Genomic DNA, 26024 nt, shown 5'->3' with positions numbered 1-26024 from the left:
GCAACTCCCAAGTAAGAGTTAACTGCCTTGATGGTGTTTCTCAGAAAAGACAGACAAAATAGGCTCCACTTTAGTTAAGTGGGAATTAATTCCCAAGAGAAACTGCTCCAGAGAGCCCATGGTGTGGATATCACCACTAGGCGGGAGAAATGGAGACAGAATTTCTGCACCAGGGGCCTCTAAATCCCAGCTTTCCATTCTTTCTGACCCTCAGCATCTGTGTTAACCAAGCCTTTGTTTCTGCACCTTTTTTTTTTTTTTTTTAAGACTCCATTTATTTATTTTAGAAAGAGACAGGGCAGGGGGGTGGTGCAGAGAGAGGAACAAGCAGACTCTGTATGGAGTATGGAGCCTGCCATGGGGCTCGATCTCATGACCCCTGAGGTCAGGATCTGAAACCAAGAGTCAGATGCTAAACTGACTGAGCGACCCAGACAACCCTCCTGCACTTCTAATCACATCTAGGTTATACCACAGAAAGATAAAGAAGTCAGGGGTAGAAAAAAACAGCAAAAGACCAAAGGAGACTTCATTATTTTAAAAAAAGTGACATCATTATGAGTAAAAGCTCAACAGGAAACAGACATGACAGAATGCCACCAAAACAGATGCCAATAGTTGTGACCCTTTACATCCCACTTCAGAGAAAGACAGCTGACCTACTGTCTCAGAAAATAACATCAACTTTGTTGTGGTCCAAAGTCAAAAACCATGCTGAAGGGCTTCTGCCATAGGTCAAAAACCTGCTTTTCCCACAGGGCATATACCCCAAGACATGGGTCCATCTGACCCCAAGTCACTTGTGTAGAATGGAAAAAGCTTTATACTGAGAGTCATGAGACCAACTGGCAACATCACCACCAACCAGCTGAGTGACACCGGTGACATCTGTCCTCTGCAGACCTCAGCTTCCTTCATAATGAAGGGGGCAGGGCAGAGGAAGAACTGAGACAGACCATTGTTGATTACATTCAGTCCAGGTTTATCAAGGGTCCTTCATGGACATGGCACCTAGCTTTCCTCTGGGTCAAGAACAACTTCCTCAAGCTTCCAAGACAGGGCTAGACTGTACACTGTGAACTACTAGGCTGTGATTGTATAGGAGGCAAATGTGCCAATTGTGGTCTGCAGCAAAGAAATCTGGACTGAGATTCCAGAGTCCTGACCTCTCACCCAGCTCTGTGGGCTATTTTGGCTTCCGTTTTCTCCTCTGTAAAACAAGGTTACTGGTACAGATAACGGATTCTTAACTGAGACTCCATGGACATCCTGGGTCCGTGAGTGGGATTCCAGCTGTTCACAAACTGCTAAACTTACAGTTTGTGGGCAGGGGTATGTTTCCAGAGAAGACATCTAGAGCTTTACTCACTTTTGCAGAATCATTGAATAAGAACTACTCTTACAGATACAAATCTATGATTCCTTCCTGCTCTGACATCCAACAAGTCACATGACAATACTGAAAACTATGGAGATGACAGCACTTCAGGGCAAAGCAAACAGAAACTACTCCACTGAGTAACAAGTGTCCCAAAGGCCAACCTGATGATCACCTGGGTTTTGGCTCTTGACTGGTGGGCAGAGTCTCAGGTCTGGAGCCTCCTAGCTAGATCACTGGGCATCCAATCATCAACGATGAACCACAAGTCATCCATTCTGCTTCCTCCCTTTGCTGGGGATTAGGGGTGACAGAGGTGGGAGGGAGAAGACAGTGGGACATGGCACTCCTGCTATGGGCCTGATTCAAAGCTGTTCTGCTCTGAGCGGCATAAATCATCATCATCCCAGCTTGGCCTCTACCGGGTTGGACTCAGAGGTCAGGGACATCTAAACAGTGGGTTGAAGCCCACCCCTGCACTTGTTCTCACAAAAAAAAAGGGGGGGGGGGCTAGACACCTACAAGGAAATGCAAATCAGATTGCAAGAGGAAAGCTAGGGAGTGCCACTGTCAGACTTTGAGAAACACTAAAATGGCCTTTTAGATTCCTGGTGTGTTTCTAGGGGCTAGGCCTACCTAAGTTTCTAAACAGCAGTGCCTTTCTGGCTGCAGAAAGATCACCCATCCCAGAACCAAGATATTACACAGTATTTATTTTCTAAAACCATCCGTCGTTCCGGGGACTCAAAGGTCCCTCCTCCCAGGGGGCCTCCATGACCACAAGGTGGTTTTCTATGACTTCCTCCACCTCCTGGCTATTAAGTCAACTGGAAAGTCAGACAGCAGAGGGGCCAGCAGCCGGTTTGCTCTCTGTGCCCAACGGTAGCTCTAGATCAAGCTGGTGAATCCAAGAACTCCCTATCCTTCCCATGGCAGAAACAGACCTCTGTTTACAAGGGGTTCTCTGAAAACAGACCAGCACGAGGGAGGCTGGAAGAACTCAACTGCAGAGACAAGCAGAGCCACTCTCAAATCACAGAGTTATTACTTACCATTGTCTGCCTTTAGGCCAGAAAACTACTTAATCTCTCAGACCTTCGGTTTCTTCATCCATAAAATGGGGACAACAGTGACTTCTAGCGCACAGATTCACTGTGAGGATAAATGAGATAAGGCATCTCTGGCACAGAGAACACCTTACTAGCTACATCATTTTACTGTTGTTGTTGAAATTATTATTATTAGTGCTACTGCCAGTGTCGAGGCAGTTAGAGCTTCAAGGATCATCTGTGATGTTCCTGGCCCAGAAAGCAGGCACTCTCTAACAGATTCCACGCATACTGGTTTTCTTCTTCATGCCTGGTTCCTGGCAGCCCTGCTACCCCATGGGGATTGCTCAGCACGGCTGACCCCTAGTCTTACCTTCCTTTTGTTGGTGGGATTGACGTAGAGGTAACTGAGGACAGTCTTCAATCCTACTTTGTCATTCAGCTTCTCATAGGTGGTGCCATAATCCGTTGATCTGCAGGTAAGAGAGAAAGAAAGGAAGAGACTGTTTTACCAAATGGTGGATTATGTTCAGAGGGGAGCCAAGTTCTCCTTCAACTTGTACCTTTTTTCCCAAATCACAGGAGTGATTCAGAGATAAAAGGCCCCATTAATTTCAGAAGAGCAATTAGACTAGTGCATCTGCTTACTACCTAACCTCACTCCCCTTTGCTCCCTGCCTTTCTCAGAGATCTACTTTTCTGCCCTGTGTGAAGCTGTCTGTGAAAGCTGCTGCCAGGGCCTGCCTGCCCCCAGGTTCAGCCCAGGGTCCTCCACGTGCTGCTGCAGATGGACGCAAGTTCCAGCCAGGAGCTGTGGGACAGGCTAGACTGTCTCCTGAGGTCGCCGGAGTCCAGCCAACCTCATACCACCTCCACAGAGCCCGAGGCTGGGGAATGCTCCGGGTGGAAGAAAGCCCCATTTGCAGGAGGCTGGAGGGTGCAGCGGCAGCACTGGGCCACAGCAAGGAGGGGGTGGGAGGCTTTACATAGGAGCTGTGGTGTGTCAGGGTCAAAGCAGGTGTTGTGGAAGTGCTACCAACAGTTTATCATTCCAACCATCCTGCTGGCTACCGGCTTGTCCTTTGGGCCCAGTTTCCAGGGTTCTGATTTTGTACCAAAACCACAAGTCAGGACTCGGAGAGCAAAGGCAGGCCAAGCCATAGGCTCCTTCCACTCCGGCCCACCTTTCCACGGTGGAGGAGGGAGAGCAGGTGGCTACAGGGAGGCCCCGCCTCACCGCCACGCTTTGTGCCTCACTCCCCAACCCGACTCCACACGTACCGTCCTCCCCTTCCAAACCACCAGTATCATCAGCTCGGCGCCCTGTCTTTCTTCCATTGCCTTCTTTGGCTAGGTCACGAAACGTCTCCCACCTAGGCTTTCGAAAGTCTGAGGTCAGTTTAGTTTCCCTGTGGTCACCTGACCTCATGGGAGCCTGTGTGCTGCCTCAGATCCCAGGGTCTGGCTCCAGCTGGGTGCTTCCCCAGTAACCACCTGCCCGTTCCTCCCTCTTCCCGGGTTCTTCCCCCACCTTCCTGCTCAGGCCCACAGATCAGTTTCACAAGCCTAGTAGTCAAGGCTCATAACGTGTGATGGCCCCTCTGATTGAGCAAACTCCATGTCCCCACACCAGCTGAGATGCCCACCCTTACCCCTGTGAAGGCTTCCCTAGCCCTCTTCCCAGTCACCCTCACCCCCTCTCTGCCCTGAAACAAGCTTCCCAGCCCATGGTGTGCCCAAAGCACACTGCACATGCCTCCTTTTGGCTCTTTGATACCATTGTGATTAGTTTCTGTAAGTTCTGGTCTCCGTAGGACAATATCAGCTCCTGAAGGACAAGGGAGCACAGAGAGTGCTATGGTGAGATGAAAGAATAGGAAATTTGGTTACAGAAAAATCTTTTTTTTTTAAAGATTTTATTTATTTATTAGAGAGAGAAGGGGGGGGGGGAAGCATAAGAAATATAGAGAGAGAGGGAGAGGGAGAAGCAGACTTTACCCTGAGCAGGGAGCCTGACGTGGGGCTCGATCCCAGCAGCCTGGGATCATGACCTGAGCCTAAGGCAGATGCTTAACCAACTGAGCTACCCAGGTGCCCCACAAAATCTCTATTTCATTGCTAGATCCGCAGCTCTCTGGTTGCATGACCACATGAAAGTTACTTAACCTCCTAGAACCTCAGGTTTCTGAACTGAAAAAATCAGGGAGATTTGATCTCACAAGGCATTCATTAAGGATGCAAAAATATGACACGTGGGAAACCTCCTGACAGGATGGAGATATAATGAAATGCTAAAAAATATATATGAAAATTAAAAGGACATGCACTTCTCTTTTCCCCAAAATGTAAAGAACCAGGTTGTACACATCATACACACTTGGCATGTTTACTGAATAAACAAACATCAGTATTTCAAATCCCTCCCTAGGCTACTGGCTCCACATGGTCAGTGTCTATGGTAACTTTTATAACCAGTCCCCCCAAAGCTGACTTCTTATCTTCAGTATCCTGTCTACCTTTAAGCACAGGGAATCACTCCCAATCTTTCTTGTTGCCTTTATCTCTCAAACCCAGCTCAGTCTCCAAGTCCTAATGATTCTATCTCCTAAATAACTTGGACCCCTGGTCTTTCCATCTTCATGCCAATGCTGTGGCTCATGCATCATTATTTTTTGCAATAGTTCCCCAACTGTATGCTCTTCTTCCAGCCTTCTCCCCCTCCCTCCTTCCCCCATGCTGTCATCAGGCTGTATTTCAACCTCCGGGTCTCTCCACCTCATCCCTTGTAGTAATTACCTCTGCCTACACACAATGAGGTTGTAGCTTCCAAGCTTAGTCTTGTCAAATATGGCTTCAGTCTTCCTCACTAGACTCATCTCCAGCCACCTGTTCCCTGCCCCTTTCTCTCCAGCCTCACCCAAATTTTCTGAATGTCCTATGTTTTCACTCCCTCCATTTCTACTAATATCATTCCCGTTACCTGAACTATCCCTGTGCTACTTTCTCTGCTTGGGACATCTCTCTCCAACCTCTGACACCACCAATATCACCCTCCTTCCAGCTTCCCCACAGGGATTAATCGTGATTTCCTGTCCATTCCCATACCACCTTGTATGTGTTTCTATGTTAGCATACATCCAATTGCTTCAGTCATACTATTTTTATTCTGGGATCTCCTCCTTGACTATAGCTCCCTAAGGGCAAGAAACATTCCTTCTAACAGCTCCAATGCCTTGTACCACGTCTCATGCAAAGCAAGCGCTGAACGTACTGGTTTGTGTATTATTCCACTTTGCTTTGTCCTCATTTGTAAGAATGAATGAATGGTCATCCTTGGTCTTGGTTGGTCAAGTTCTTGACCAGCTGCTAAATTCTACTGGCCATTCGACACATAGCCACACCTAGAAAACACACTTCATCTAACTGGTTGCTAGAACACAAGAAAAGGTCTAGCAGCTTCTGGCCCCAGGGAAGGATCTACCGTTCACTCACACTAGCATCAAGGTTAAGTGACCAATCACTCCAATCTCCTATCCTCTCCAAGGCAGGGAAGGAGAGAGCCTAATCTCTAGAGGCAGTCAGCTGCATACTTTTATTAATCCAAATAAAAGGTTTTACAGGATGAATCCCTTCTTGATTCTGCACTCTTGAAGGCATAAAGATAGCATGGTGTGGAGAATGAACATTGAACTTGGAGTCTAGGAATCCTGACTCTGAAACATACGCAAAGTGCTACCCTGGATAAACCAATTCCTCACACCTGTTAAAGAAAAAAGTTACCCCGACACCTGTTAAAATGATAAGGCAGACTTCATATGGGACAAAGGCAGTATGTAGAGAGACCACCACAATCGGGTTTTCAACTGAAAACAAGGAAAAGCAGAGAATTTATAGCCAAAGAGAATGGTGGGGTGAGTGGATGGACTACTACTAGAGGGTAGAGTAATTCCTTTATAAACGGACCTGACCGGATCCTTACTGAAGGCAGGACAGTGTGATGAGATACCACCCAGGGCATGGTAGGGGATGAGGAGATCAGTCAGATATCGAGGGCAGGGGATTCTGGCTAGACTGACTTAGGATTCTTGGGACAACTGGGCTTTTGAGGACTCACCCAAGGGCAGAGCCTACTTGACAAAGAGCTCAGAGGGTCCTGACTAGAGTTTGGAAAAGAAGAGAGTCTGTCAAGCCCTTCTCCATCATGAACACAAGAGATTTAACTCCTAAAATCATGGGGCCCATCTGGACCTCAAATATCCTTATGCCACCAACAGGGAGCTAAGCTGTTCTCCAAGCAGCACATTTCCTCACTCTGTACAGAGCAAACATCTTACTTTTATAAAGAGCTAAATTCTCAGGGCTCCCTGCATGACTGATGTCACAACAAACTTCCTCCCAGAATCTAAATAAGCCTCCTCAAAGGTAGTCAGCTTAGCACCACACATGGTCTCTTTCCACAGGCTGCCCTGAAGATTCACAGCCACTCCGCTCTTCCCTACGAGTGGCTGCTTCACCCAGTGCAGGGAATTTCCTACAAAGGATTCTCCACATGTTAACTTCCTCTGCTCATTCAAACTGACCGAAAAGGGCTCACTCAATGAAGACACCTCAAGAAGCCACGACACCTGTGGCACGAAAGGTGCCCTGGACTCTGTCCTTCCTAGCATGGATGCTACACACACTGACCACAGAGCTCTGGGGGCCCCTTTGCCTGGGGGGAGGGGCAGCTTGCCAAGAGGCCTCCACCCCATTGCCAGAGACAGCTGCACCTGCTGAGCTTACTGTCACAAGAAAGCCAACCATCATCCACCTTGTCACTCCAGACCCTCCAGTGGGGTCACTTGGAGGAAACAGGCTCCTTTCTCCTATCGCAAAGCGAGCCTCTCAAATCTTGACACTAGGGTTCCAATACTGAAATATCCAGAAAGCAGGAAACATCAAACATATGCAGCGAGCCCCTGCCATGAGCCTGGTGCCATATCAGTTACCATTTTGAATTGCTCCGAACACACAGCTGACCTGGAAGGCAACAGGTGAGAGGCGCAAGGCCACAGGCTTTCGGCTTCTATGCCTTGGCTCAGGTTATCCAAGTCCAACCGACTCTTCCACTATGTTTTCCTGCTTTCTTCCTGTCTTTTTAATGAATTATCTCCAGCACACAGGAAAATACAATGGGAGGTCAATCATATGCCCACTACTAGATTTAACAGATATTTGTGTTCATAAACAGGATATTTTGGAGCTTTTCACATTTACATAAGCCTTATACAGGATGTATGTCCTGCAGCTTGATTATTTTGCCCAACATTCAAGTTTTGGGACTTATTGATGCTGACACACCTAGCCATAATTCATCCTTTTAAAAAATATATCTATTTGTTTGAGAGAGAGAAAAAGCATGAAAGCAGGAGAAGGGGCAGAGGCAGAAGGAAATAGAGAATCCCAAGCCCCCAAAACAGGGCTCGATCTCACAACCCTGAGATCTTGACCTGAGCTGAAATCAAAAGTCAGATACTTAACCAACTGAACTACCCAGGTGCACCAAATTCATCTATTTTTAACTGCTATAGAGAATTATAGCTTATGAATAAACCACTGTCTATCCTTTCAACCACTAATACAAATATTTTGGGTTTTTTTTCCTTTAAAATTTGTGAGAGTAAGTAATGTTTCAATGAACATTCTTGTCCATGGCTTCTCACATATTCATGAAGAAAAGTTTCAGGGGAGACATCCTGATGTGCAATTACTGTAACATACTCTATGCATAACTTCTATTTTGCTGGTTATTGGCAAAATTTTCTCCAAGAAGGCTGCAGATCATCACCTACTCTCCAGCTCCAACAACTAAGTCGTTCTTTATTCCCAGGGCCTAAGTCCAGAGCTTCTGACATCTCTCGTCCCATCTATCTCTGACTCCAGAGTCCTAATTCAAGAGCACCTGAACTGAATTAGCATCCGGGGCCCTGAATCCTGGCTCCACTAACGCTAACCCTGGTTTTCCCATTTGTATCACAGCGGGTCCCCCACTCCATGGCTCCCTCAGCCACCCAGGGATCTGCCTGTTATCTAGCAGGGCCTCCCGCTGTCAACCACTCATGCCACCCCCCAGGTACCCAGTGCTGCCCGGCAGGCTGGATGCCCTCTGTCTTTAACTTCTCAGACATAGTCGGGTCTGTGTCCGGACCTGACTCCCGGTCGGAGTCCCTCGACTATGCAGGGTCTCTTGTCCTATCCTGATAGTCCTCCAGCAGAGCTCCGTGTGAGCCAGCATCATCTCCCAGAACCCCAGTTGTTCGCCTGGGCCCCTCTCTCCAGGACAACTTCAGAGCTGAGTTGAGAATACGGTATCCTTTCATCCACCCAGCAAGCTCCCATTCCTCTAGTGAGCTTCTGGGGGAGAGGCTGGTGGCAACAAGCATATGGGCTGCTATTTTAAAAGTAAAAGAACAGAAAAGAAAAACTTTCAGCCAACACAGCCAAGTCAGCTTCCCGGGAGAGCCGAGCTGCCACCCAACACCTCCGGTTCCAATACCACGTTCCTGCCAGAGGTAAGAGGACTCTGGAAGGCACCCTGCCAGTTCTTACTGGCCCGGCAGATGTTCAGGATCCGCCAGTGGGCACACCGCTTCCCTCAGTCAGGCAGCCGCCTTCTCCAGTTTACCACCCAGCTCCTCTGCTCCTTTCTCCTGCCACCTGCAACCCTTGCCCCAGATTCTGTAAAGCAAAGTTGTGGGGAGACCACAAGTCTTTCATTCCTGGATTCTCTTCTCCATCTCTTTTCTCCTCCATGGACTCCTTTCTCTGTGAGGTCATCCAAATTCAGCGATCACATGCTTGAGTGTTCCTTTTCCTGTTAGCAAGTTCATTTTGTTTTATTCATTTCTTAACACTTATCTATCTATTATCCATTGTGGCCACTGCCGTGTGCCAATCACTGGGCTTTGCTTCCCCTCTCAGATAATTACAAGTCACTCCAGCTCAGGTTAGCAAAGTTTTTCTGTAAAAGGGCCAGAGAGTGAATATTTTAGGGTTCCATGATCTCTGTCACAACCACTCAACTCTGCCCTTCAGCGCCAAAACAGACAAACACAGCGAGTCCACGCGTGGGTGTGGCTGCGTGCCCATACGACTGAATTTACAAGGGCACGCAGTACGTTATTCCCAGGTGGTGTGTAATTCCATGGCCTCTGCTGCAGCTGATCAAAGCATCAGCCCATACCATCCCCACCACCAGCCTGACTTCTACCATGTTTCTCTCTCTGAGACATCCAGCCAGGACCACTGATACCCTAACTCACCCTTCCCAGCCCAGCTGCCCCATCGGGTCCAAATGCCTGCCTGAGCCCCGTGTTCAGGCCTTCATGGTCTGCCCCGCCAATCTTCCATTTCCACTCTCCCAGTGAGTGGACAGCTGGCAACTATCCAGACTTCGCCCCTTTTCTGACACTCAGCTCTCCTGATGCTGATTACATGCTGGGGATTTTTCCTACAATTTCAGCCCACACCCTCCTCTTCATTTATATCAACGGCACCTCAAAGTTCCCTATTTATTCTCCAAATGGGCAAATTTTCTTTTCAGCAATTGCTAAAAGCTCCTTAAAAGAAAAATAACAAATGGAATGAATTTTGAGTCTCTGAATGTTAAGAGAGAGAAAACAAGGGAGACAGGATAGAGGCAAAGACACTAGGCACAGAGCTGGAAGAACTCGCTGTGTTCTGCTCCCCTAAAGCTCCGCTCAGACAATACAGCGGTTGCTGTGTCAATGAAGAGGAGGGAGATACCTAGTCTAGGATCTGATAAAAGCCCTTTTTTCCATAAACGCTTATGACTGTCATTTTTATCAATGCCCCAGATTGTATTTTCCTCAAGGGCAATCACCTTGTTTTCTTTTCTCTGATTTACACTCCTTACACTAACGAGGGTTAAGGCGTATGAATGGCCAGTAAAGCATTAAAGAATCTTTGGCCACGGTTTCAATTTGCTACCATGAAAGGACAATCTGGCCCAGCAGTCTGGGAAATCAGAAGACAGAACCAAGCTTCAGACTGCCATGCCTCGGAGAAGTACCCACCAGCCATTCCCCTTGAGTATGTTCCAGTGAACTACCCTGAGGAGAGTCAACAATCAAAAGCCACAGGTAATTAATTAGGTGCTCTGGTGTGTGGTGAACCACAGAGCATTCTAGGGTCAAGGTCAGGAGTTTCCACGGCACAGCTCCAGACCAATGGCTGCCCAGAGAGTCTTTATGATTTAAATGGGAAAGCTAGGGAGGCACCCCTCTGGCCTATTCCACTTCTCATCTTAAGGCCCCTGCTCCAAGCCATATTAATTTGTATCTTTGCAATGGCAGGAGCCCAGCCTGACCACAAGTAACTAGTCATATAACTAATTTTAGGCCTCAAGCCAAGAGCAAGTGATTTAAATAGCTTCATTCTCCAAGTGGGTATTGGTCCCATCCTCTGTTTAAAAAAAAATCACAGGCAGGCTGATGCCAAAGCAGAAGCTCACAAAGCTCTCAGTGACCTCTTCGTGTTATCTGACTCCTCAGCTGCATTATCCAGTCTCAGAGAGAGGCACAATGACACAGAATAATTAATTCATCTTTATGTCCTTCTGCCCTGGCTATTTCAGTGAGAGCCACCACTAGGCTTCAAATACAGAAAATTGAGGGTTAGCTGACCCTGAAGACCAGATCATGCAGAATTCATGGTTTATATCAGATAAAATGGAGACCCAACAGCAGCGCCATCCCCACACAGATCTAGGAAGGAAGGTTGAAGAGTGTGGGGTTGGCCAAACGCTCAGATCCTTGGTCTTTCTCACTGTGTGAGCACTTTGGTTCTCACTAAAGAACCTCAGTTCAGACACTAAGGTTGCCGGGGTGTTATTCTGAGGATTCAAAAGGACAATCTCAATCCTATCGGCCAAGAGGCCTGTTTATGTCATACAGGTAAGGAAAGGAAAGAAGTCCTCCAGAAAAAAGGCAGGAGCAGACCCCCCCACAAAGGTGACAGTTCATTATTCACTGCACCTTTGTTCATGGGACTATAATGAAATGACAATCATTAAGAGAAAGACTCATGAAGATATAGCGTGTTTCACAACACACACACACACACACACACACAATATAATGACATTAAGGAATATAGCAGAACTGAAAGTGATTGACCTAGAAAAGTACCCAATATATATGACTACATGCAAAGGGCTACTGATGAATAATATATTAAATACACAAATGGTACACCCAGACAAAACAAAACAATATATTTCCATTAAATTTATAAGTGTGTACACAGTGCATTTTAAAAATGCTAGAGCAAAATACAAATAACTGGTAATAGAAGTTAGCTCTGAGTAAAAGACTAGGGAGGGGTCCTTGGGTACTGGGACAGGAGTCTTTTTGTAACATTGCAATGTTTTGAAATAAAAAAGGTATCCATGTATCACTCATATAAGTAAAAACAACAGCAATAAAGTGATTTGTTACTGAGCAGTTACAATGTAGTTAGTAAATTGTGACTCATCTGTAGAGGAACCCTATTACAGATAATCATTTGCATTCAAAAAGACAGCCCAACATAATCATAAGAGGATTCATTTCAGAGTCAAGCAGATTTGGTTTCAAATCCAGCCTGTGGAACCTCAGGCTAATTACATAAGTCTTGTGTTTCCTATCCACTCAATGAGAATATAAATATTGCCTTCCCAGGATTACTGTGAAGCTTAAATAGTCCTAATATCACACAGCTCACTTCACTGTCAGTCGTTAGGAGACCCCACGGTAGAGCAATGATCACTGGAGGAGAATCTGTCCCGTACAGCTTTGAGCAAACAGCAGCCAAGTTACAAGTCACCAACGGATGGGCAAGTGCCAGCCCATTCCCACCAAATCTGCAGTAAGCTACCAAAAGGCACATGGGAAGATGGAGGGGTTGCTATACAACATCAGAGATAGCCTCCAGGAGGTGGCCAACACTTGCAAATTAAAGTCTAGGGAAAACAGAATCAACTTCTTTTTTTTTTTTTTTTTTTTTTTTTTTTAATAATTTTTCCTGGGGAAAAAAATAATGAGGCATGAACTAGAAGGTGCTGGACAGTTTTAGCAAGGCATCTCTGTCTGGAGAGTAGATATTTACCATTTCCCTTTAAAAATACATGCAGCAATTGCAGGGTCATAGGGAAGTTTTATTTTTAATTTCTTGAGGGAGCATAACAAATAGCATGGAGGACAAGGGGAGTTAGAGAGGAGAAGGGAGTTGGGGGAAATTGGAAGGGGAGGTGAACCATGAGAGACTATGGACTCTGAAAAACAATTCAGATTGTTTGAAGTGGCGGGGGGTGGGAGGTTGGGGGAACCAGGTGGTGGGTATTAGAGAGGGCACAGATTGCCTGGAGGACTGGGTGTGGTGCAAAAATAATGAATACTGTTATGCTGAAAATAAATTTAAAAAATTGTTTTAAAAAATAAATGCAGCAGGTTGGGTCCTTGTGACATGCAAGCAATTATGTCGCATAAAGATTATGCGATTAAAAGTACTGAAAATTTATGGTAGAATATAAAATATGGAAAAGATAATGCATAACATAGATATCAATTATAGCTACACTCTACAGAGAAAACCTCAGTGAACATCTGATGTGCTTCTTTCTGTAGTTTATGTGCACATGTACATTTATAAAAATCGGGGGTCATTCTTTGCACATAGTTTGGTGTCCTCCTTTTTTATTTACCATAATAATTTAAGCTATTTCCCCATGTTGTTAACTATTCTTCAAAAATCATTTTAAAGGCCTCACAACATTCTAATATGTAAATGTATCAAAATTTATGTTGACTCTTCTTGGCCAGTTGGTCAGTTTCTGGCCAACTATTTTACATTATAGAACTTTAGTGTGTATCCTTGTACATAAATCCTTGTGTGCATCTTTATTTGTTTCCTTAGAATAGATTCATGTAAGTGCAATTATTAGTTCAAAGGGTACAAATTATCACTAAGGTTCTTGTTATAAACTGCCCTTTAGAAACATTCTGGCCAATCTGCACTTCCCCTAATAATATATGGGAGGACAGTTTCACCGCATAGTTGCCAACACTGGGCATTACCATTTTAAATTTTCCAAACATACATGTTCTAAGATACTAGAGAACCTACATCTTGACACCAAAGGACTGTGAAAATATGAGACCTTGTTTGCATCTTTATGCCAGAATACCATGTCCTTAACAACTGCTCTCCAATGTTTATGACATTCCTTCAGACTTTTAAACACTGTTGAGGACTAGACCCAAGGAGATTTAATTCACACATTATATCAATATGTACTGTATTAGAAATGACATCTGATAAAACTTTACACTTATTAACTCACTCTAAAATAAAAACGATTCAACAGAAATACCACATTTTTATGGAAAACAACTACAGTTTCCAAAACAAAAACAATTTAGGGGAGAAGAGTGGCATTCTACACTTTTTTTTTTTTTTTTTGCAAAACTCCTCAATATTTGGCTTACTGGAAGGCAACTGGATTCTCCTATTTTTGTCTGCATTTAATCTGTTATGGTATCACACAGCTTCTAGGAAACCCCACAGCACACCACTGAGAAAATGAGAATAAATTAAAGGCAAATCATATTTTATTATTAGAAAAGAGTTTGATGTCATTAATCCCCTGGAAGGGTCACAGACATTCCCCAGGGACTCCATGGTCACCCTTGGAGAGCCACGGCCCTATGCCAAAGGACGGCAGTGTCCCAAAAGGGACCACAACACAGAAAAAGATGGTTTGGGGTGTTTTGTTTTTTAAACTAAAGCCATGGACTTCTTGAAAATCTCCTCTTCACACATTCTTCTTCCCTAGACCCTTTCAAGTTTAGCTCCAGCCTCCTGCATAAAGCTTTCCCTTCCACCCTGCCCTGTGATCTTTCCCTTCTCTGAGGTTCTGCTGCTTTTGGGTCACTATAGCACCGCCTGGTTTCTACCCTCTAGATTTCACTGTATGTGTCCCCATCCAAACTAGAAGCTTCTTGAGGTCACAGACCAAGCCTCTGGCACACACTTGGGCTCAGTGATTGATTTCTCAGAAGAGTACCACCTTAAGTCACTGTGGCATTTAGGTTCTAAATGTCTGTGCATGTGGCCTTATTCAAAACATTTTCCCTTGAAAGATTTCATTCAGTTCTCAAGAAGTTCCTTTGTCTTTTATCTTTGTCATAAAGTGAGGAAATAGAGACTCAGAGGTGAAGGGACTCAGTAAACAACAGTGTCGGAATGGCAATCAAGGTCAACCCATCCCAAATCCCCTGGGCTCTACACGAGTGCTAGGCTAGTTACCTAAGCTGTGGTAAGGGAGCATAGGCTTCACAAAGTCTCACGAGGTAGGGGGTTCACTGACTTAGCCTTTCATGGGATCTCCAAAGGCATTGCTTACGAGGAGGCATTACAGGTATTAAAGAGGAAAGGAAAAAGTCTGGAGTCAAAATTTGGTCAGGGGCCTTGTTCTCCCACTTACTCCACTTATGACAATGTGCACATTGCCTTGTCTCTCTGGGCCTCGGTTTCCCCATCTCTAATGCTGGCATAACAACTGCCACCAGGCAGAGTCGTTGGTGACCCTCTGTGTAAAATGAGAAATCTGCATAATGCACAGTGCAAGAACCAGCTGAGTTCCCTGAAATCCTCCCATTCCTTCCTAAAGCCATCTTCCCACCATTCCCTATTTCCCTTCTCAAAAACAAAGAATGACTTCATGAAATGAAAGCAGGTACTTCCTACAGCCTGAGCAATTGATTGAACAGAAAAACGTTTTATCCTGAACACCTGGATCTGGGGTCTCGGGAACAGGGAAGCTGCAGAAGCCCAGGCCAAAAGTGCGGCTGGAAAGAGAGGACAGTGGTTTTTACCAAAAGACCTTCACTGCCAATTCCTGCAGCAGCCTGCAGGGGTTTGGGCTCTGGAAGCCAGCCGCCACAGCCTATCCCCCTCAACATTCATTCGTCAGGCCCATGTTCGCTCTGAGTCGCTGGAAGTCAGTATCTTTGCTGAGATGAGTTTCTCCCATGGGGGAAAGGTAGTACTCAACTGGACAAGTCAAGATGCAGAGAGGAGCCAGCGCCCTGATTAGGAACGGAGTGTTTCCCAGCACATTAACAAACACTAGGACTGGCAGCAACATGATGTACTCAGTGTCTCCAGTGGCTCAAACTAAAGCATTCAGCCAGCACCATAAGTTCTGGTCTACTGGGTTTCCAGAATCTTGTTACAGACACTTCTTGTTTCCAACCCAGAACAACGCATCACAGTTTGATCACTCTTCTCTTTTATAAAATGAGAGGGTTGGAATCAATGATCTCAAAAGCTCCTGCCATCTCCAACCTTCTGTGCATCTGACCAAGCTCCAAACGGCTTTCGGTTGCTTCCAAAATGCAGATCTATGCTCTAAGGATGCAAATGTGTCACTGAAGTCCTGCAAAATCTGCCTGAGTGAAAACATGTGCCTGAAGTAAGCATTCAGCTTCCCAAAGGTCTAGCAGCCTATGGATCCCCTATTCTAGGCACCTACAGGACAGCAGTCTGAAAGAAGCATATGGTCTTGGGGCGGCAAGATCATCTCTCATTAAATAACTAGAAATCAGGGCATGAGTGAGTACTGAAAGCCAAGGGATAAAGCCCAACACCTGAACCATTAGAAAATAACAGGCAAAATGATGCAGCACATAGGTGAAATTCTGAAAAACTCCTCTCCTGGAGAGATTAGAGGAGGAGAAGCTTGGGGAGGGAGATGGTGATTAGGAAAAGGGCTCAAGAAGGAAATTAGATAAAACACTGTGAGCACAAGGACCCTCCTAAGTCCCTAGTGCCCACTCCCTGGTACTCAATCACTATTTTATTTTTTAAAGATTTTATTTATTTATTTGAGAGAGATCAAGAGAAAGAGAAAGAGAGAAAGACCAAGCAAGACAACATGAGCAAGCCGGAGAACCTGAAGCTGAATCCATGCCGAGCGCAGAGCCTGAGATAGGGCTTGATCTCATAACTGGGTGATCATGACCTTAGCCAAAACCAAGAGTCAGATGCTCAACCAACTGAGCCACTCAGGCACCCCTCTGTTTTAATACATAATAAGAGACAAATGGGTAGGAAGGAGTTAGAACAAAAGCAGTGGGATAGCAGTGTGGTTAAACCACAGGTTTTGGAGTCAGAGACATGATGGTTTCAAGGCCTGGTTCCACACTCCTGACTGACTCTTTGGTCTTGAGCAGGTCACTTTACCTCTGTGCACATCAGTTTTCCCATCTATAAAAGAGGCAAAACTATCCAAGGCAACTACCCACAGGGTGTTTGAGAGCTCAGTGGGGAAATGCACATAAGGCACTTACCACAGTGTGGATACTACAGGTTCTTAATTAAAAAGTGCCATTATTAATACAATGATGATGACTACAATGGTGAAGACACAGACATTTATTAGCGCTAAAGGATCTTAGTGGAAAGGAAGAAAGACTTCATGGGAAAGGGGACCCTTGAGGAAAGGGTGAAGTATGGAAAGGCAAGGCAAGATAAAGGGCATGCCCAAGGGCTCCCAGCCTTAACCAGGTAAATACTGTCAGAAGATAATTGGGAGATGAACCTGGCCTGAAAGTAATGTTCTTACATAGGTACAAAAGGGTCTTAGTATAGATTAGTAGAAGAAGACCTTGTGAAGGGTCTTAGATATCTGCTGAAGAACTTGAACCTTACCTACAAGCAATGGGGGCCCCAAAGGCTTTTGAATAGGGCAGGGACATGATGGAAGCCTGTTTGGGAAGCCTAATCTTTTGGTGATGTGTATGATGGATCAGTGAAGCGTGTCCTCCTGGAGGAAGAAATTAGTTATTAGCAATCCATCTCACTAGCTGATGGCAGTAGATTGTAAGAAATGAAACAGGGGCACAGAGAAGAAGCATAATCTGTTTCCCAGACAGGGGACAGAGATGAAGGAGAAGGGGCTAGTGGTGGTGACTTAAAGATTCCAAGCCACGTGAGAGCCTAAGAGAATCATGTTGCCTTTGGCAGAAATAAGAGAGGAGCTAACACCTCTGGTGCAGATTATGAATGGACTTTGAGAAAGAAGAAAAACATTTCTAGGCTGAGTTCCTTAAAGTCAGAGCCTGCGTCTAGGATTTGGAAGCTCAGAAAGTACTGAAGGAGTGCTTTTAGACAAAACCTATCAGAAGATAAGAAGGCAAGATAGTCAAGGAGTGGCAAAGCAGCAAAGATGTGGTTCCACGTAAAGCCTGATCCAGGTAATGCCTTCCCTTTGCACATGGTGACCACTGCTCCCACAGCAGCTGATGGATGGATAAAGGAAATGTCGACCCAAGGCTTGGCACATAAGACTCAACAAATGTTTTCTATTATTGTTATAAATTCTAGCATGAAGAAGATGGCAAGATGTCCAACAGCTCATGGATGAAAGAGAACAACTCTGAGCAACTCCAGTTCTCCGCCCCTGTGCAACCTCTACCCTGGAATATACCTTGCTTCCCTTCCATTTCTTGATATGCTCTGTGTAATCAGCAGAAAGCTAAGCAGTTGGTCATTTTCTGGGTTTTCAACACTGGCCATGCAATGCATCACAAGTACAAAAGCAAAGTTATAGGTGAGGCTTTCTAAAAAGGTGGAAGAGATAGGCTGTTTCTATTTTAAACATTTGAATATGGATGGAAAAAGCTGGCATAGATGCTCTATCTCTTTGGGCCCTTCCCATTCACTGCTAGTTTATATATTCTAGTCAAAGAAGCTCTTTCTTGGCTGAAGCCTATCTGCAAGGCTACTCTACCACTTCCAGGATTCACTATGGCTGCATTTTCCTTTCATATGGCAGGAATCTCCCTGAAAGTGTTGTGTAATTTTATGTTAGTTTTAATGTTACAAGTAAGCTGAACCCTGTTTAAGAGCTGCATACTAAATCCTACAATAGAGAATCACACCCGAAGGCATATTTCCTCTGAAGTATCAGATCTAATATAAAACACGCTTTCAGTGTATAGAAAGCTGCTGTTTCATTTTTTGACCCCCAAATCAATCAACAGATGTTTATTATTGAGTGCTGATGGTGTGAAGGGCACTATGCTAGATGCTGTAAAAACACAGCATATCCTGGGAATAGTAAATAGACATAATGGCTAGAGAACAAAGGTAATGTAGGAGAAGAAGTGGATAAGCCTTTCAGAGTCTGTGTGCATCGAGGGAGCTAACATCATTGACATTTAGTCACATTTCAGTGTCTTAACACTACGTTGGTGAATTCTTCACTCACATCATAGTGCAATATGGACTGGCAGGGAAGTAAGGGGCCAGAGGGGGCTATGAGTTAGGGCAATGATTAAGAGACCCAGATCCTTTCAGATCAAGGTTCTGCTGTCTTACAGATCTTAGGAGTGCTCAGCTGAACTAGTGTAAGAAGAAATGAGTGAGCATGGAGAATGCTGTAATAAGTGTTTTTATCAGGTATGGAAGGGGCACCTATCAACTTCCAGCCTGCTTCTCTGGGCCAGAATTCAGTCTCATGCCTACATGTAAATGAAAGAATGTAGTCCAGTTGTCTGTCCTGGAAGAAGATAAGATAGGTGTAGGGAATATCTACCCATTCAGTCTCTGCCACCAGAAGATGATGGTGAAGTTTCAGAATTTTGAATTTAGTATTTTGTCTTTTCACATAAATGATTGACCAGTTAATGACTTCTTTTTCCTAAGGAGAGTCTGAGCTCACTTTATTAAAACACCCAGAAATACAACCTACTCACTAAAAGAACAGGAATATAACGTATTGATACCTCTTCATTTGACAAATATTCATGCAGTGCCTATGACGTGCCAGATACTATTATTCTAGGTTCTCAAAACACCCCGTTATAGGAGAAGCAAACCAGGCAAGTGTCAGGCACTTCATATTAAGACAGGAATTTGTACTTTTAGTCCAATATTCCAAATGAAGAAACTAGGTCCTTTCAACATCCCTTCATGATAAAAAAATAAAAATAGTAATGAAAAAAACCTGTCAACAAATTAAGTATAGAAGGAATGTACCTCAACATAATAAAGGTCATGTATGACAAGTCCCAAGCTAATGACATCAAAGATTATTATTCAATGGTAAAAAGCTGAAACATTTTCTTCTAAGATCAGAAATAAGACAAAAACAGCCATTCTCACAACTCTTACTCAGAATTGTACTGGAAGTCCTAGCCAAAGCAATAAGGCAAGAAGGAGAAATACAAGGCATCCAAATCAGAAAAGAAAAAGTAAAACGGTTTTTGTAGATGACATAACCTTATATATAGAAAACTCTAAAGATTCTACCAAAACATAGTTAGAAATACTAAATGAACTCAGTAAATTTGCAGGGTACAAAATCAATATACAAAAATCAGGAGTGCTTCTATAAACCAACAAAAAACGACCAGAAAGAAAAAGTAAGAGAGCAACCCATTGCAATTGCATCAAGAAGAATAAAATACTTTGCACTAAAGTTAACTAAGGAGGTGAAATATCTGTGCACTGAAAACTACAGTATCTTGATGACAGACACTGAAGACACTAAATACACAGAAGGATATTCTGTGATCATGGACTGGAAGAATTAACATTGTTAAAATGTCCATACTACCCACAGTAATCTACACATGCAATGCAAACCCTATCAAAATTCTAACAGCACTTTGAACAGAAATTCAAAAAATAAATAAAACTAAAGTTTGTGTCAATAAGTAAAACAAAAGACCTTAGACAGCCAAAGAAATCTGAAGAAAAACAAAGATGGAGGCATCACAGTTCCTGATTTCAAACTATATTACAAAACTATAGCAATCAAAACAGTGTGGTATCGGCATAAAATCGGATACACTGATCCATGGAACAGAAGTAAACCTGTGCATACATGGTCAATTAGTTTTCTTTTTCTTTTTTTTTTTTTTTAAGATTTTATTTATTTATTTGACAGAGAGATAGAGAAAGCCAGAGAGCACAAGCAGGGCGGGGTGGGGGATGGGGGAGAGAGGAGAATGTTGGCCTAGGGAGAGGGAGGAGCAGGCTCCCTCATGGCAGGCTGGATCCCAGGACCCTGGAATCATGACCTGAACCAAAGGCAGATGCTTAACTGACTGAACCACCCAGGCATCCAGGTCAATTAATTTTCAACAAAGGAACCAGGAATATACAATGACAGAAAGAAGAGTCTTAACTAAATGGTGCTGAGGATATTGGATATACACATGTAAGAGAATAGAACTGATTTATTTTCTTACAACACACACAAATCAAGTGCCAATGTACCAAAGATTTGAATGTAAGACCTGAAGCCATAAAATTCCTAAAAGAAAATATAGGGGAAAAGCTCCTTGACATCATCTTGGCAATGATGATTTTTTATTTGATACCAAAAGTGAAGTCAACAAAAGCAAAAGAAACAAGTAGGACTACATCAAGCTGAAAAATGTCTGCACAGCAAAGGAAACCAACAACAAAATGAAAAGGAAATTTATGAAAGGGGAAAAATATATGCAAATAATGAGTTAATATCCAAATATATATAGGGAACTCGTACAACTCAGTAGCAAATAAGTCAATAAATAAATAAATAACCCAATAAAATATTTTATTTTTTTTATTTATCCAGGTCCAGCAGAGGACCTGAATAAACATTTTTCCAAAGAAGACATATGAATGGCCAACATGTACATGAAAAGATAATGAACATTATTAATCATCAAATGCAAATCAGAACCACAGTGAGATATCAGCTCACACCTGTGAGGCTGTCTATTATCAAAATGATAATAGACAAAATGACAACAGATAACAAATACTGGTGGGGATGTGGTGAAACGGAAACCCTTTTGCGCCACTGGTGGGCAAGAAACTGGTGCAGCCTCCATGGAAAACAGTATGGAGGTTTCTTAAAAAATTAAAAATAAAACCATCATAGGATCTAGTAATTCCACTTTAGTAACTCCATTTCAGCCTGAAAGAACTGAAATCAGGATTCCCACTGGGTATTTATTGTAGCATTACTCGCATCACCAAGATACAGAAACAATCCAAATGCCCAATGAACAGAAAAAGAAAATGTGGTCTCTATACACAACAGAATACTATTCAATTTTTTAAAAAGAAGGAAATACTGCCATTTGTGACAACAGGATGAAACTGAAGGCACTATGCTAAGTGATATAAGCGGTCAAAAAAAGACAAACACTACACCGTATCACTTAAATACAGAAACAAACAAACAAAAATTTAACGTCAAACTCACAGAAACAGAGAACAGAAGAGTAGTTACCAGGGGCAGTAGGGTAGGGAAAATAGGGACAAGCTGGTAATAAAATACAAACGTTCAGTCTGAAGATGAATAAAATTTGAAGATCTAATGTATATTATGGTGACCACAGTTGGTAATACTGTGCTATGTAATTGAAATCTACTAAAAGAGTACAACTTAAGAATTCCCACCACAAAATAAAAAATTCAAAAAATGATAAAATTGCGGATTTATCACAGGTTAAAACTTCTACTTAAAATCTATATACATTTTAGAAGTGGATAATGATGATTATTGCACATTGTGAATGCACTTAATGCCAATGATTTATAGCCTCAAATGGTTAAATTGATAAATTTTGTGTTATGCATATTCTGTCAAAATAAAAGAATGTTCATTAGAAAGAAGAAAGAAAAGAAAAAGAGAAAAGAAAAGATAAAAGAAAAGGAAGAAACTAGGCTCAGAGAGGCCAAGTGACATGCTCAAATTCACAGATCTGGTAAGTAGCAAAGTGGGTGCTTGAAACCAGGTCTGCTTTATTTTGGAACTTTACTTTGGAACTATGGTTCTTCTCCAGATGCCATACTAGCTCTCAATAAAACACTTCTCTGAGCCAAAGAGACAGGTAGATTCCTTCAACACAGGCCACTGCAACCCAATTCTAAATCAGCTTCTCAACCATGTGAAAGAGATGTGCATCCAAGGAGATTCAGCTCCCTATTTTCCAACTCCACTAGAAGAACCAGCCAGACTGAGCATGAGAAGTCAGTATGCGCTGCCGTTTTCTGGGTGTGTGTTAATGGCTGGCTGGCATGCATGAGGCAACCAACTCCAGTGCCTAGAGACCAGAGCAGGATTTTCTCAAAGCACTGCATTCCCAGGACCTCCCAACAATAGCCTCACCGGCAAGAAGACTATGTTCTTCACTCACAAGAGAAAGATGAAATAGTCTTCTCCCTAACTTTCATCACTGAGCCCTGTCATCTCATAGTTTACCAGACCATAAAATAACAGGTGAGAGAAGACATTAAGCCAGTTGTAGGGGAACAATACCAAAGAAATTAAAATCTTGACATTTAATCCAGCTTTCCAGAGTACAAAAAGTTATTTCCCTTCAAGAAAAGTAAATGAATAACATCCACTATCTATGAATTGCCTTTTGAAGAATCTTACAGATTTTAATGGCAGAACTGATCTTAATGGCAGGATATGTTATGATGTATGAAGTATCTCCATCTCAAAAATGTCCCCTAACAGACTGTCCACTCCTTCTATTTCTATGTTCAGACATTCATTTGTTTGAGTTAAGCAAAAACACATTCACTGAGATCGTTGTTGAAAAAGCCAAAATCCTGGGCAAGGTATTGGGATAGTCAACGCCTTTATATGAATTATGTTATTTGAAGTTGTTTGGGTCGGATATCAAACAATTCAAATAAAACAAGGACCAAGTTTATAGTGAAATATGATGGACTCATAGACCTCTCTTCCTCTCAGGCAAACTCTGTCTGAAGAATTAACCGTAGTTTCCTAACGCCCAACAAAGGTGCTTTCCACCATTCCGATCCTAATTCCTAGCACCTGAGGCCAGGGGATGGTAGACTTTTTCTGTTCAAGGTGAGAGAGCAAGTACTGTAGGCTTTAGGGGGCAGCTGTTCTACTCCGTCATGCTAGCACCACAGCTATCTTGGACAGCCCATAAACAATGGGCATGGTTAAGTCCCAATAACACCTGATGTAGAGACACTGAAATTCAAATTCCTCTTATTTTTAACATATTGCAATGTAGTATTAGGTTTTTGTTTGTTTGTTTTTCAACCATTTAAAAATGTGAAAGCTATTCTTAGCATACAGGCTCTACAAAACAGGGGGCAGTGTGGATCTGGCTGAGGGGTCACAGTCTGCTGACCTCTGCCCCCTACCTGTCCCCTCCCAATTAGAAGCTCCCACTACCCTTGGCTGACCTAGCAGCACTGACACTCAGATCTTCTCCTAGACCAAGATCTGCACTCACACTTGGAGCCATGTCTTCCTTGAGCTGTCCCTTACCTGAACCACCCCAGTCCCAGGAAGCTATCCTGGCATTGGTCTGGTCATTGGTATGTCCATGTGATTCACCGTAGCTTTAGTAATAGGAAAGCAAACAAAAGGGCTGCCAAATGTTGTGGCTCTTCATGCCTTAAAAAGATGTGCAGCTTTGGAGTGGCCAAGCTGCAGCTTACCCAATGGAAGGACGTGCAAGATGCCCAAGTTGGGCTTCTTCCAGAAGAGAATGGGAAGCTTCTACCACTTCCTTTATTTTTGCCACAAGACCAGTGAGGAAGTACGTGTCCCGTAACGAAAGAAACTGACATTTTCAGCAGGAGAAAAAGATGCACCAAACCCATCTGGTCAGTGCAGTCCGGTCAGGCCCATGTGCCTACATTCATGTTGCCTAAAGCAACAGTTTACTTCCAGGTTGGAAAATGGCAGCAATAAAAAATAAATGGAATCCAGCCAAAAAGATGACTCTCGGTAAAAAGAGACTGTGCGTAAGAAATGAGATGGAGGGAATATTTATGTACTGAGAGAGAAAGAAAGACATTATCTTCTTCTCCAACACATTTTTCTGAAGTTACGAATCTATGGTTTCTATTTATTCCCATTGGAGGGAAAAACAAAAACCCTGAGATTCATGAGCAGTGTTGTTTATTTATAAGCCAAGAACTCTCCTCATACCATATGGTTGGGAAATTTACAGAGAGACAAAGTGAGAGAAAATTGCCTGCTTAATTCAATGGCCTTGGCAAAGCTAGCAGGCAGAGAGAGCATCCCAAAGTCTACCTCCAACACATGTATGAGCGTGTACAGACGTGGAGGCACACATGCAGAGAGTGCAGGGAGCCCTTCATTTGCCAGCAAAGCCACAACTCAGTGCGGCGGGAATGAGAACAGCTGATGAGACCAGCTGAGGAAGGGGACTCATTTCTCCATTCTCGAACAGACTGAGACACAGACACAGAGAATCAGACCGGAAAGGAGGAGAAGGGCCCAGAGACCCTGAAGCAAAACCAGTTCTCTGGACAAGGAAAGCAGACACACAGCACCCAAGAGTTCTTAGGAAGGCAAAATGCACCCAGGCCCCTACAACTCTTTTGTTCAATTCGCCTCCTTCTTGATGTTTGTGGAAAGAAGTAGGAATTGCTGATTCCGTTTCTGCTGCCCAGCATGTTTTGCAAAAGAAGGCAATCATTCACCGCCTTTAAGAAAAAGATACAAGTTTGCACCTGATGGTTTTCCTTTATGTTCTCCCTTCCACTTTCAGACTTGATGACAAATGGTAAGAAAGAAAGACACTGAGGTTGAAGACTATTAATACCAATGAAATAGCATCCAGAGCTGGGAAAGCACTGAAAAGGGAGAAAAACAAAAATACAAATGACATGATAGGTGAGGACAGAGGAAAAGCCCAGCTCCTTGAGAAAGTCCTTGCTGACAGCGTCTGGCCATGGTGCTCCCCCCACCTAAGTGTCCACAGCCCGCAGGACCTGTCCACACCACCCCGGGGTTCCATGCTTGCCGCCTGCATTGTTAGCTGCCTCTTCATACACATATGGCTGGCTGTTCCTCTGGTTCACATCCCACTTCTGTCTGGATGACTCCCAAAACTTACTCTGCACTGGTCCCTCCTGCGGGCTCCAGTCCCACATCCCAAATGCCGTGTGAAGGACCACTACCATTGCAATCTCAAGAAGCTAGAACTGAGCCGGGTACTTCCCCCACCACAGCACGCCTGTACCCATTTCCCGCCCCCCACCTCCTTGTCTTCATCCACTCCCCACTTCTACAACAGGACCAAACCTGCTGACTTGCCCAGGTTGGAAGCATTATAATCATTGAGAATATTCTCTCCCTCACTTTTAATCCTGGCTAGGTCCTGTCAACTGTGCATCAGAAACACCTCTTGCATTGGTCTTTCCTTCTGAATACTCCAAGTTCCACATCATAGGCTGCCTGGGCTGCTGGCCTGCTCCCCAAGCTTGCTGTCTACCTCCAGACAGCCTCCTCCTTGGGCCAGGGATGAAAATGGTGTCTAAACTGCCCTCCTAAAGCTTAGCTGTGAGCACAAAGTCATTTTCCAGCTCAAGAACCAGAATGGTTCCATATTCGCTGTACAGTGGAATCCTGGTCTTCTCTACCCTGTCTGCACTCGCCTCCGCCATGACTCACCCCCACCCCAGGAGGGCCTGCACACAGTCCAACCTCGGTAACTGCTTGAGGCTGAAGTGGTTGGTGGCTGAGAAGC

The 26024-nt window shown here is 43.9% G+C and overlaps 1 protein-coding gene across 3 annotated transcripts in view; it reads right to left on the bottom strand.

Moving 5' to 3' along the window:
- The window catches only part of SORCS3 (sortilin related VPS10 domain containing receptor 3), a 593475-nt gene that overhangs the window by 340627 nt on the left and 226824 nt on the right, over positions 1–26024 (bottom strand). For all 3 annotated transcript variants that reach the window (XM_032313389.1, XM_032313390.1, XM_032313391.1), the window contains one exon: positions 2801–2900. In XM_032313389.1, the coding sequence (XP_032169280.1) occupies positions 2801–2900 (100 nt within the window). The remainder of the gene's footprint in view (positions 1–2800; positions 2901–26024) is intronic.

Source organism: Mustela erminea, chromosome 14 (assembly GCF_009829155.1).
Source record: "Mustela erminea isolate mMusErm1 chromosome 14, mMusErm1.Pri, whole genome shotgun sequence".
NCBI classification, from domain to species: Eukaryota; Metazoa; Chordata; class Mammalia; order Carnivora; family Mustelidae; genus Mustela; species Mustela erminea.
This window is presented reverse-complemented; position numbering and strand designations above follow the sequence as displayed.